The sequence below is a fragment of the Homarus americanus genome, unplaced genomic scaffold (genome assembly GCF_018991925.1).
Source record: "Homarus americanus isolate GMGI-L3 unplaced genomic scaffold, GMGI_Hamer_2.0 scaffold34345, whole genome shotgun sequence".
Taxonomy (NCBI): Eukaryota; Metazoa; Arthropoda; class Malacostraca; order Decapoda; family Nephropidae; genus Homarus; species Homarus americanus.
In genome coordinates this window covers 170,001-183,666 of record NW_024736072.1, presented here as the reverse complement: position 1 = coordinate 183,666, position 13,666 = coordinate 170,001, and the positions used below count along the sequence as shown (strand labels likewise).

The window sequence follows — 13,666 nt, the reverse complement described above, 5'->3', positions numbered from 1 at the left end:
TAGTATTTATGAGAGAATATTGTTTAGGTTGTCAGTAGAAGACAGTGCATGAGGGAGGTCGGTGTCTTAACAACATACACAGGTGACAGAGTTGGCTGTTATGGTCATCTGGCACCGGTTAATGTATCGCCTTGTTATATGTGCACCAGTGCCTCATGTATGACCTCCCGGTACTCGTCTCTGCGGTTTTAGATTAAATAATTACATCCTTTTAAAGCGCGCTCATCCAGCGAGGGTAGGAAGGAAGATTTTATTTAGGTCTTTCAGAGACACGTCGTGAGCACCTCCGCGGCGTTTACAGTCATTATATACATCAGAAGAAGGTTGTTTACGAAGCTCCGCCAAACACTGCGCCAGCGTTCTCACCGTCCCGCACGCTTCACTGCAAATGACGCCTGCCGCTAACAGCAACCCAGCTTTCCTGCTCGGTGACTCCGCCCCTTATGAATCCATAATGCCGATTTGTGGGCTGAAGACTTGGGAGGAGTCGGGAGGCGGGGCTGGGCGGGGCCACGGGCCGGCCACCAATGCGCGCTCAGCACACCGATAAGCTAATTCCACCCTTAAACTCGCGTGTTGACGTTGTGGGGCGATTATCTTGGCTGGCCCGAATGAAATATTATGTGTGTTGAGAAAATATTTCATAACGTTGATTTTTGCCAGTAGTTGGCTGGCGCGGGCAGGAGCAGCCCGAAAGAGCGGCCGGGTGCCTTCTCTCGCCTCCCATTGGCCGACGCCCGTGATCGCTATTAGCTCAAGCACCCAGCAATACGTTGAACCAATCGGCCTCTTCCCCAAGACAAGCCAGCGCTCAGCCATACACCAGCTGTTTTTATCCGCCAAACTGTAAAAACGCTCAGGTAACGACGGAACAGTTTTTTAGTGCGGTGGCTAGCCTGCCGCGAGACGTGTGTAGCATGTTAACCCGCGTCTTGGCCGTCACGTGACCTCCCGGCCTGGCCAGGGTTGCCCGCAAACAACCCTTGAGGGGTACTTAACCTTAGGGTGGACAGACCCTCTACCAGGCCCTGACAGACCCTCCACTCCCAGTACATCAGTGCCACAGGATAATTGAGCCACTTCAGTGCCCGCTAGTGCCATGCGTCGCCGCCATGTGCAGTGAATAACGGCATGAACAAGCAGTGTCACATCGTGATTGGTCAGTGGATAATTAGTAAATTAGTTGTGATTGGTGATTGAGGTGGTGCTACCTGAAGGTGATTTACCGCCGCACGTACGTACACACGGACGCACGGACGGGCACGACACCGACATAGAAGATACCATGGCCAACGTTACGTACACAGGCGCGTCGTCAACATCACCTGTGAGTATAGAAAAATAATTACGTCTTGTGTTGTCGTTGTGTCGTCAGTAGGTAGTAGTGTTGAAGTGTTACCACCACAGTGTTTTAGGGTGGTTAGTGGTGTGGCGTAGCGGGAGGGGGTGTGGAGAGGAGGACTACAAGAGGCATGATACAAGACAACACGGTGGGCTGAACAAGAGCGACGGCGACACTTTATACCAGTGTTCCGGTGGTCGCACAGTGTACCGTTACCCACCCACCCACCCACTCACCCACCACACTCTTGTACCCACCCTCACTCACTCACTCAGACTACCGTTGTTACTCATATACTTAATCTTTTAGCCACTCACACTCATTCATCCAACACACTACTGTTTACTCACAAGAACTATATCACACATTCTTGTACTCTCCCTCACTCACCATTACGATATCACATCACTATTCAACCTTCACTCATCACCACACCATACTACTACTGTTACTCACACATACTGTACACATTGTTGTATCTGGACACACACACACAAACACTATCATTACACACACACATGGTTTATAATCATCCGAGTTATCCTGGTCCTACAGTAAATAATCGTCTAGTTCTACAGTATATAATTACTACCTCTGTCCTACGGTATATAATTACCAATCTCGGTTCTACACTACTATATAATTGTGATCCCTGTTCTACAGAATATAATTATCATCCCGGTCCTAATGTCTAACCCACCTGAGTCAACATTGTACCGGGAACTGTAACGTTATGAGGTACCAGTAACGTTGGTAACCCGGTACAATAACGCGAGAGACACGAGTCATACATACATACATACATACATACATACATACATACATACATGAGTGGGACGAACGGGAAAATCATACATACAGGAACGTGATATTCATACATAAAGATAACAGAGCGTGATGATATATTTCATACCTTTCAATAATACAAAATATCACGCCTCATACACCAGCGATGTTTATTTGTTTATTTCCGCTGTTTTATGTATAAGTACAAAGGCGATGTATACTGTAATTGAATGGGTATAGTGAGGTAGTATACACTTACATTATACAGTATACACAAAGGCAGTGTATAGTTAAAGGTATAGAGTATATTCAAAGGCAGTATAGTGTTATATGGATATACAAAAATCTATATGTACTTTTATATACGGAGGCAATGTATGTACAGTATATAGTAATAATATGGAAATAAATTAATATAAACTGCATATATATACTGTATATGAATCATACACATTTGTAATCTAAAAAATACTGAGACTGACAAAACAATTAGAAATGATATACAGTATATACACACATATATATACACACACACACATAAAGTATACACACACACACACACATACAGTATATATGCACATACAGTATATACACAAATATACACACACACATAATATACATACATATACATACATACACGTATATTCTTTTAATCTACAAAGCGAATGTCAATCGAATTTAAATAAAATGATAAGTATATATAGCTAATATTGGAGCCGAGCTGTGTTGTATATCTGCATGTATAATAGAGTTGAATATATGATTAGGGAAATACTGCACCAGTTACCAGTACAGGGATTATTGCCTTGGATAATAATAATAATAATAATAAATGTATTTGATAATAACAATAATAATAATAATAATAAATGTATGTAATAATAATTATAAAAATAATAATAATAATACTTTTGCAACAATGATGATAATAATTACATATGACAATAATTATAAAGATAGCGTAATAATAAATAATAATTGGAAGATAATAATGATGATGATGATGATGATGAAAAGTTGCTGTTCGTGTAGATAATGTTAGAAATAATATAGCATCATTAATCATTGTAATATTGTGAGTAATATTAATAATAGCAATAGTTGAAGGAACTAAAACTACAGGAAGAAATACGTCAATAATGATGATGGAACAAAACAACGTAGAAAATTATTATTATTATTATTATTATTATTATTATTATTATTATTGTTATTATTATTATTATTGCTTTTGTTGCTTTTGTTTTTGTTATATGTTTACTAATAATACTGTTTATCTATTGTTATTATTATTACTTTCAATTTAACACAGGAGAGTAATAATACAATCACATACATCAATGTAATTAGTAAAATCATTGTTAAAACAATTTATAAAAATTAAATTATTTAATTGGCAATTATTTATTACAAGTTTGTGGCAATCATTAGTGATAATTTTACTCATAAATAATAATTGCTAAATATAATAAAATGTAATTATTAATAATTTGTTTAAGATTATTGTAAAATTATTAGTAATATTCTTTGTCAGTTTTAAGGTCAATTATTACTTTTTGAAGGTAATGTTAGTAATACTTTCTGTGATGAAATACAAATTATTTATACTTTGTTTACTTAAAATATATAATAATCGGACATAAATTAAGTTAATAAGTTTGAATAATAAAGGAGCAACAAGCGGAAAATTATTATTATTATTATTATTATTATTAGTTCCCTTTTATTGTTTTTGTAATTTACTTTATTTATTGAATGTTGTCATTTGATAATTTTATTAATATTTTTTAAACTTGTAATTTTGTTAAGTCTTATAGATATGAATTTTATTTATATAATTTATGTGATTAGTTTACCATTGGTTTATTTTACTGCTACAACTACAGGGTCCACAATTATCACCACCACTACCACTATCCTATCACTAGTACCACCACCACTACTACTACTACTACTACTACTACTACTACTACTACTACTACTCTACCGCCAGTACCACCAGCACCGCCAACACCACCACCACCACTCCTACCATACTACAAGCACCACCACCATTCTTGCCCTACCACCAGCACCACCACCACTACCCTACCACCACCACCACTACTACCCTACCACCACCACCACTACTACCCTACCACCAGCACCACCACTACCCTACCACCAGGACCACCACCACCACTACCCTACCACCACCACCACTACCCTACCACCACCACCACTACTATTTCTTCTACCACCCTACCACTGTTAATATTATTACTACAGTTATCAGTACCTTTTTTACTATCACTGTTACTACTACTACCACGACTACTGCTGTTACAACCATCACCACCAACACTACTACCATTACTACTTTTGTTACTACTACTACTACCGCCCCCCCTGAGACCATTTCCGTCATTACTTTCGCGACTGCCACCACTACCATCACCACCCCTACTACCACCACCCCTACTACCACCACCACCTTTACCACTATCACCACTACCACCACTACCACCCCTCCCACCACTACCACTCCTACTACCACCACCACCCCTACCACCACCACCACCCCTACCACCACCATCTCTACCACCACCACCACCCCTACTACCACCACCACCACCCCTAATATTATATAATAATGGTTGCCCCTCCTGTACGAGGATGGCCGGCCCAAGGGCCATCTAGGCGTGAATTTGTTTAAGGTGTAGAAGCTGTCGCCAACACAACAACCACACCCTAAGTTAACGAGCTGCATGACCCAGTGTCAAGGAATAGTCCGAGAAGACCGGACAACTCTCCAACTGTACTGGCTAACCATTACCCCGGAATACGATCCGCAAATCGATTAATATCTAGGTTTCCAATTACTGTTGGGTAGACAGAGACAAATAGCGTTAAGAAACTCGCCCATAGTTTTACCCTGACTGGGGATCGAACCCGGGTCCGCTCACTTGCGAGGTGAGCATGCTGACTATTACACCTACTACCACCACCACCACCCCTACTACCACCACCCCTACTACCACCACCACTACTACTACCATTGCCCAAATCATTACCACCAGTAGCTTCCTACTCCTACTAGTACTAACGCCACTACGACCACCAATATCACCACTATTGCTACTACCACTATAACATCATCATCAAAACTACCACTATTTCATTTAACCACCACCACAGCAACCACAAACATAACTGATTTCCTCTCCACCATTACCATCATACTTACCACTCCCATTTTTTCTCTCTACCACCACGACCACCACCACCACGACCACCACCACCACCACGACCACCACCACCATTTCCACCAGCATCATCATCACTCCTACTACCATCACCACCATCACTACCCTCATCATTACCAGCACCTCCAGACCGATAACAACAACAACAATTACTGATATGTATTTTCGAATAAATTTATATAACTCATTATAGTAATATTTATTTTATTTCTTTGTTGAATAATATTAAGTGGAAAAATAATATGTGTGATTAGAATCGACGATATTAATAATGTTGTTGGTAATAATGATATTTTTTAGTAAACGATGTAATAATAATAATAATTATAATAATAATAATAATTTTAATAATAATAATAATAATAATATATCACAATCACCAGCCCACACACACACACACACACACACACACACACAAAACAGGAAGTACAATCATCATCACTTTACCTTTCCGCCACTACCTGTAATAACTGTAATACTGTACTGTAATAACTGTAATACTTTAGTATAATATAAATGTCGGCTCTGGCGTTCATACCGAGGTTGTATTATTAAAATATATGGTTGTATTTTTTGTTGTATATTTGTTAATAATTCGGTTGTTGTCAGAGTGTGTATTGAGATCGGTTCAGATATTATCGTAAGTGACAATAATAAGTTGTAAGTCATTTAAGTCATCCCAGAAACGTGTACTTAAATTGTAAGTACACTTAAATCATCCCCGGAACAACTCTAAAGGCACTTAAGTCATTCTAGGATGGTGTACTTTAGTTGTAAGTCACTTAAATTTCGCTTTTACTTTTTTGTCAGATAAGTTTAAGAGATAGAGACCGAGATAGAGTAAGAGAGAGACCGAGATAGAGTAAGAGAGAGACCGAGATAGAGTGAGAGAGAGACCGAGATAGAGTAAGAGAGAGACCGAGATATTGTACTTTAGAGCGACTCCTATGTAAAAACTCCAGACAAAAAGTCATATATAAAGTGAGTTTTTTCTCGTGTGTGTGTGTGTGTGTGTGTGTGTGGAGTGCAATTCTTGAAGATGGTTGGATGATAGTTACGACCGGGTAGTGATTGTTATAACTACATAATTAGCACCACCACTATTACTACTACTATTACCAATCACAATCACCACAACTACTGCCATCATAACCACCATTACCACGGGTACTAAAACCATCGCTACCACTACCTCCATAATCACCTTAGTCACTACAGTCACTACCACAATCACCACCACCACCACCACCACCATCACAACCACTACCCTGACAATCACCACCACCATCACAATCACCACCACCACCACCATCACAATCACAACCACAACCACCAGAACCACAGGAAATAACAGAACATAATATAACAAAACAAGTTCTGTGTTCTTCCCTGATCCCCATAACATAACACGTAAAAATTTCGGGACAAATAAACAAGAAGAAGAAGATGATGAACAAAAATGATGTCATAAGATTACGATGACTGAAATGAAGGATCTTCTCTGTCTATCTGTCTGTCTATCTGTCTGTCTATTTGTCTGTCTATCTGTCTGTTTATTTTTTCTATCTGTCTCATTCTATCTCGATTTTTTTCACACATTTTTTTATCACTGTCTTTAAATATATCTGTCTATTCTCTGTCTATTCTCTGTCTCTTTTCTCTCTCTGTTAACCCCCTCCCCACCGCCTCTCGTTATATGGAGGTACATTAATACACACCTAGACTCATTTTCTAAACCTCAAAGAAAACTAAAAACGCTTGGACGTGGCGAAGAGTGACGAGGGGTGACGAGGAGGAAGGGGGCGGGGAAATCAAGATATAAGCCACGCCCACCTCCTGATAACACGGTGGCGAGGAGGTGGACGAAGAACACACAAGAACTAAGACAAGTGGAATGAGTCTTAGTTAATCCAGTGTTCACGTTATTATTATTATTATTATTATTATTATTATTATCTCTATCATCATCCCCATCATTCATACTATAATTATATAATATTTTCGTCTATCCACATGTGTAATATATCATCCTATAAGCATTAATTAACACCTCTATACTCCCAGTCACACCTGTAGTACCTGCACACCCTCCTCCTTCAAGCATCGTAAATTAACACCTTTACACCTGTCCAACACCCTCCTGCTCCAGCACTTGAATGTACATAACAAAGTCTTTATTCAGTGCATCAACATGATTTTACACGATACTTAGTAATGAAAAGAATCAATAGGCGAAATATAGTGCTTGTTAACTTATTGGTTTATGCATGAATTTCTTATGTAAACATTGCACTACATACAAGGTGGGCGGGGCGTGTATTTACAACCTAGAGTCCCTGACCGATTTTGTTCCGTTGAGATACATTTGTGGGTGATTGTATTTTTCTTTGTCTCTTTCTACTATTATTACTACTACTACTACTACTTTTCTTACTATTACTTCTACTACTACTTCTACTACTCTTACTACTACTACTACTACTCTTACTACTACTATTACAAATACAATTATACAACTGCTACTACTACTACTACTACTACTAATAATAATAATAATAATAATGAAACTAACACTTACGATTCTATTACTACTACTACTACTGCTAATACTAATACTAATACTACTACAGCAGCATAGCCATGCAACCTTTTTCTGTATGTCCAAAGCCGAGCGTGGTTTTGAGAGAGAGAGAGAGAGAGAGAGAGAGAGAGAGAGAGAGAGAGAGAGAGAGAGAGAATCACCGTGGACAACCTTCAGGTGATGCCCGGCGGTACAAGAAGCACGACAGAGGCGGAGGAGGAGGAGGAGGAGGACTTGGTCAGCCTGAAGGAGGTGTGTGGTGCTGGTAGTGTGTGTGTGTGTGTGTGTGTGTGTGTGTGATCAATATAGAAACACTTCATCAAGAGTGTATCCCAACCACCACCACTACTACCACCACTCTACTACCACCATACTACCATTTTCACCACGCTACCATCACCACCACTATACCACTACCACACACCACCACCACACACCACCAACACCACCACACACCACCACCCGACTCACTCCACCAAAACACCCAGTAGCCGCAGCAATAATACGGTAAAAGACCTAAATTATGGGGTATCCGGATAAATTGCCGTTAAATTAATCCTTAGAATGGTTGACTTAAAAAAAATAAATTCAATACATGTAAAAGAAACTATTGAAGCCACTGTATGATTTTTCTTCACTTATTTTGTTTGTTAGTTTGTTTGTTACTCATTAGCTGTGTTTGTGAGTCACGTTCATTATACATTTACACGTACAAGAGCGGAATGATTTGATGCGTTCTCTTTACATTACATTGAGGAACGGGAGGGAGGGCCTGACGTGTTGTCCCCTCCCCCCCCTCCTCCTCCTCCCACGTGTTACAGAAGTTGTTAGTGTAGAGGGGGGTGAGGGAGGGGGGTGGGGGGATTGAGTGAGGGAGCGACGCCTATAATTGATTTGCAACCCGCACTTCAGACTAGTTAATTGCGCTTTATGCTGTGATAATCACCAATCTATAATGCAGGTGGGATTAATGATTGGTTGTATTGGCCATTAACCTCTGCCGGAGACTGGACTGACCCGCGTATCCATCATGGATAAAGCCGTCAGGGTGGACATCTCTCAAGCCGTACCGATCCAGCCTGGATTATGGCCTACAGCCGACGGGTCGTTAGCGGCTGCTGGCTGAGCCTCGGAAAACGACCCTTGAGATGACGGTGGTTGCCTGTGGTCGTGCGGGGGTTGACCGTACATCGGGTAGGTAATAGAGGTCGGGTCGGGTCGGGTCGGGTTGGTCGGTGTGGTGAGGTGAGGTCAACTCAGCTGATATAGTATAAACAGACCGGAATCAGCTGAGTTTTTGTCGATTCGTATTTTCTTAACCTTTGACCTTTGTGAAATGTTACAATAATAATAATTGATTCAGTGTTGGGAGTTGTAAACGCTTTAGCGCTTCGCCTAGCACGGAATGTAAGAGGGCGGCCAATAAACTAACCACCCTCGTGGGGCAAATCTGAAATATAAATTCAGTATTTAGTGCGACTCGTACTGACTGACACACCCACATACAACACCCAGGCACAAAGACCCATCGCCCCCTCACCCCCACCTTACACCCAACGCCCCCTCACCACCATCCCCCCTTACACCCAACGCCCCCTCACCACCATTCCCCCCTTACACCCAACGCCCCCTCACCACCATCCCCCCCTTACAACGCCCCCTCACCACCATCTCCCCCTTACACCCAACTCCCCCTTACCACCCCCTCCATCCCCCCCTTACACCCACACATACGGAACCTCCCGTGAACGCGTGTAATCATAAATTCACAGACGTTTAACAAAGAGAATGTGTGAAAATTTCGACAAACACTGAGGCGCTCGTATCAAAGGCCGCCCCTTGAAAATGGTCTCTGATGGGTAAGTTTTTTCGTGGTTTGTTTTCTTTTTACTTCACACGTCGGAGCCTCTCACCCAGTCCTCCTGGTGGGGTTTCGATTAATCATTTATCGAATCTTCCGGCGGGTAAACCGTGTTGGAGGGGTGAAGCGGAGCAGCACCAGTGTGAGGGCGGTGTGTGTGTGTGTGTGTGTACCGAGGGAGTATGTATGTGTATGTGTTTATGTGTGTGTGTTTGTGAATGCATTCCGAGGGGCATCCTTCTGTGTATGTGCACTGAGGGAGCGTTTGTACACCGAACTAGCGTGTTCTGCGTGTGCTTCGCTTCCAGGTATGTGTGTTCACTGGGGGTGTCTGTGGACAGTACTGTACTGTACACCGCTTCGACGATCACACGTGCACCATTTCTAAAGGCGCGTACACCTACAGTCTTTATCTACACACCTGTGGATAATCAAGTGATCTCGATTAAACGATTATTATTATTATTATTATTATTATTATTATTATTATTATCGTTATTATTAATATTGTTAGTTTTATTATTATTATTATTATTATTATTATTATCATTATTATTGTTATTATTATTATCGTTATTATTATTATTATTGTTATTATTATCATTATTATTATTATTATTATTATTATTATTATTATTATTATTATCGTTATTATTATTATTATTATTATTATTATTATTATTATTATTATTATTATTATTATTATCGTTATTATTATTATTATTATTATTATTATTATTATTATTATTATTATCATTATTATTATCGTATTATTATTATTATTATTATTATTATTATTATTATTATTATTAATCGTTATTATTATTATTATTATTATTATTATTATTATTATTATTATTATTATTATTATCGTTATTATTATTATTATTATCGTTATTATTATTATTATTATTATTATTATTATTATTATCGTTATTATTATTATTATTATTATTATTATTATTATTATTATTATTGTTGTCGTTATTATTATTATTATTATTATTATTATTATTATTATTATTAGTGCAATCTTAAACACCTTGGCTGTTAAAACAGATGAACACACAAAATAAACAGCGATAAAACAACTAAACAAAACACTTACACAACTCAGACACCAGACCACAACAAACACAAACATAACCTGCTTTTAACACCTGACAACCACTCACGTAACACACACTTATAACACCTGAGAAGCACTTGAGGTAACACACACTTTTAACACCTGAGAAACACTTGAGATAACACACACTTATAACACCTGAGAAACACTTGAGATAACACACACTTATAACACCTGAGAAACACTTGAGATAACACACACTTAAAACACCTGAGAAACACTTGAGGTAACACACACTTAAAACACCTGACAACCACTCACGTAACACACACTTAAAACACCTGAGAAACACTTGAGGTAACACACACTTATAACACCTGAGAAACACTTGAGATAACACACACTTAAAACACCTGACAACCACTCACGTAACACACACTTAAAACACCTGAGAAACACTTGAGGTAACACACACTTAAAACACCTGAGAAACACTTGAGATAACACACACTTTTAACACCTGAGAAACACTTGAGATAACACACACTTAAAACACCTGAGAAACACTTGAGATAACACACACTTATAACACCTGAGAAACACTTGAGATAACACACACTTACAACACCTGAGAAACACTTGAGGTAACACACACTTATAACACCTGACACAACCTTGACGCAACTTCCACCCACTAACACACACTAACCCAACCCACATAACAATTAACGCACTAACGCACTCCAATAACCTAACCAACCAACGCACTAATGCACAATGACCTCACCCACAAACTCTTTAGAGCCAACGCACTAACGCACACTAATACAACTCCCACAGCAGTCAACACACTAACGCACTCTGATATAGCCCTAACAAATAACGTACTAACGCACTTCCTGGCATTAAAACGCACTTTAGGTCCCCCCCCAAAAAAAACAAAGGGTGGGAGAGCTAGGTAAGGTTTTATTGCCCAGAGGTGCGGCGGTGAGTGTGTTTTTAAACGAGTGCTAACACACTCTGTGATGACTGAGAGGGGAAACTGCTCATATCCTCCCTAATGTTTAGTACGAGGGAAGGGAGAGGAGGGGAGAGAAAGGGAGGGAGGGAGGAAGGGGGGTTGATTGGAGGGAGGAGAGAGGTTTAATGGAGGGGGAAAGAGAGAGAGGATGGGGAAGGAGGGAGGGAGAGAAAATAGGGAAGGAGGGTGAAAGAGGAGGGTGGGGAAGGAAGGAGAGAGAGAGGGAGGAGGAGGAGAGAGAGAGAGAGAGAGAGAGAGAGAGAGAGAGAGAGACGCTATTATATGAGGGGAATGACCATCCGATAAAGAGGGTGTAAAGCGATGAGAGATAAATGGTGTGATTTCAGAGGCAGAGGGGATAAGAGAGAGAGAGAGAGAGAGAGAGAGAGAGAGAGAGAGAGAGAGACTTAATTACTATTCGTTCATCAGAAAGTAAGTGAAAATTAATTAAATAAACCATACCTTTTACTCTCTACCCATCGTGGATAATTTGTTTTAATACTTCTACATAATGTTTATAGAGACTAACATACCTGTATATACATTGTCTTAGTGTAATATCAGTGTGCTGACTGGAGTTCCTATAGACGAATATTACAATTGAGTCACAACGATATAGGTGACGTAGGACTTCTCGTATGATCGTGTTCAGAATATTTTATTGGAGTATTTTGTGTAAGTATTTATTACATGTTTGTATTATATGAAAAATTTGAATATCACTTAGATGGATTGATTCTAATTGTATATATGTATTTTTATATATTTTATTTTACAAATTTAAATATATATATGCGTAAAGCTGTTATTAATTGTATGGTCATTAGCAGGTACAATTAGCACAGGTGATCATGATGCCCACCTCACACCTGTTAGTATAATATAATTAAACCCTGGGTGAGTGAACTACTGCGTCACATTTGTAAACACTGGTAAATATACAAGAATGCTGAGGTGCGGTCGTCAGGCAGTTCGTTGTCACCGGCGCGAACAAACAACATTGCCAGGCGTTCCTCTCCGCCTTGTAATGACATTTTTTGGGGGAGATTCTAATCCTGGAGAACGTTCACCAACTTTTGCCTGCACTGGCGTTCATTACTGTGTCGGGCAGTAGAGTAAATATCACGATGGTGCTTATTATACCTGGGTACTGACGGTAGCGGGCGGCAGTACTAGGGTCTTAACGTCAGTTGCGGCCGGCGTTACCTGGGTCCTGACGTCAGCGGCGGGCGGCAGTACTTGGGTCCTGGCGGTGGTAGCAGCGAGACAGTACCTGGGTCCTGACGGTAGCGGGTGGCAGTACAGTACCTGGGTCCTGACGGTGGCGGGCGGCAGTACCTGAGTCCTAACGGTGGTGGCGTCGGGACAGTACCTGGGTCCTGAGAGCAGTGGCGTCCTAGCGGAGGGGGGGTTGAAGACAGTCATTAATCTACAATTTTGACAACATTTCAACATTTTGAATTTTTTGTGTGTATGTAATTTACCCCAAGTTAGCGGAGCGGATGAACTACATACAAATAACTCTCAATAACATCCCACTTAAGAACACCTAAAGAACATTGTCTCTATCCACATCTTTGAGAATGGATTTAAATGACTCACTAACCCCACAACACAGTCAAAATGGAACTGTGTTGGACTCACTCTAAGCCTCTGACGTAACTCCTCCAAGGTGTATGTGCTTTAATATCTAGTGAAATAAGGAAATGTTTTATGGTATTTGGACGACGAATCTTTTCAAAGTCTAATATTTGATCCTTC

General features: G+C 40.0%; 1 protein-coding gene across 1 annotated transcript in view; it reads left to right on the top strand.

Moving 5' to 3' along the window:
* Positions 1 to 654: 654 nt before the first annotated feature.
* The window catches only part of LOC121871897 (putative iroquois-class homeodomain protein irx-1), a 140,435-nt gene continuing 127,423 nt past the window's right edge, over positions 655 to 13,666 (top strand). The window contains exon 1 of the mRNA XM_042374491.1: positions 655 to 1,327. Within this exon, the coding sequence (XP_042230425.1) occupies positions 1,286 to 1,327 (42 nt within the window). The 5' untranslated portion in view covers positions 655 to 1,285. The remainder of the gene's footprint in view (positions 1,328 to 13,666) is intronic.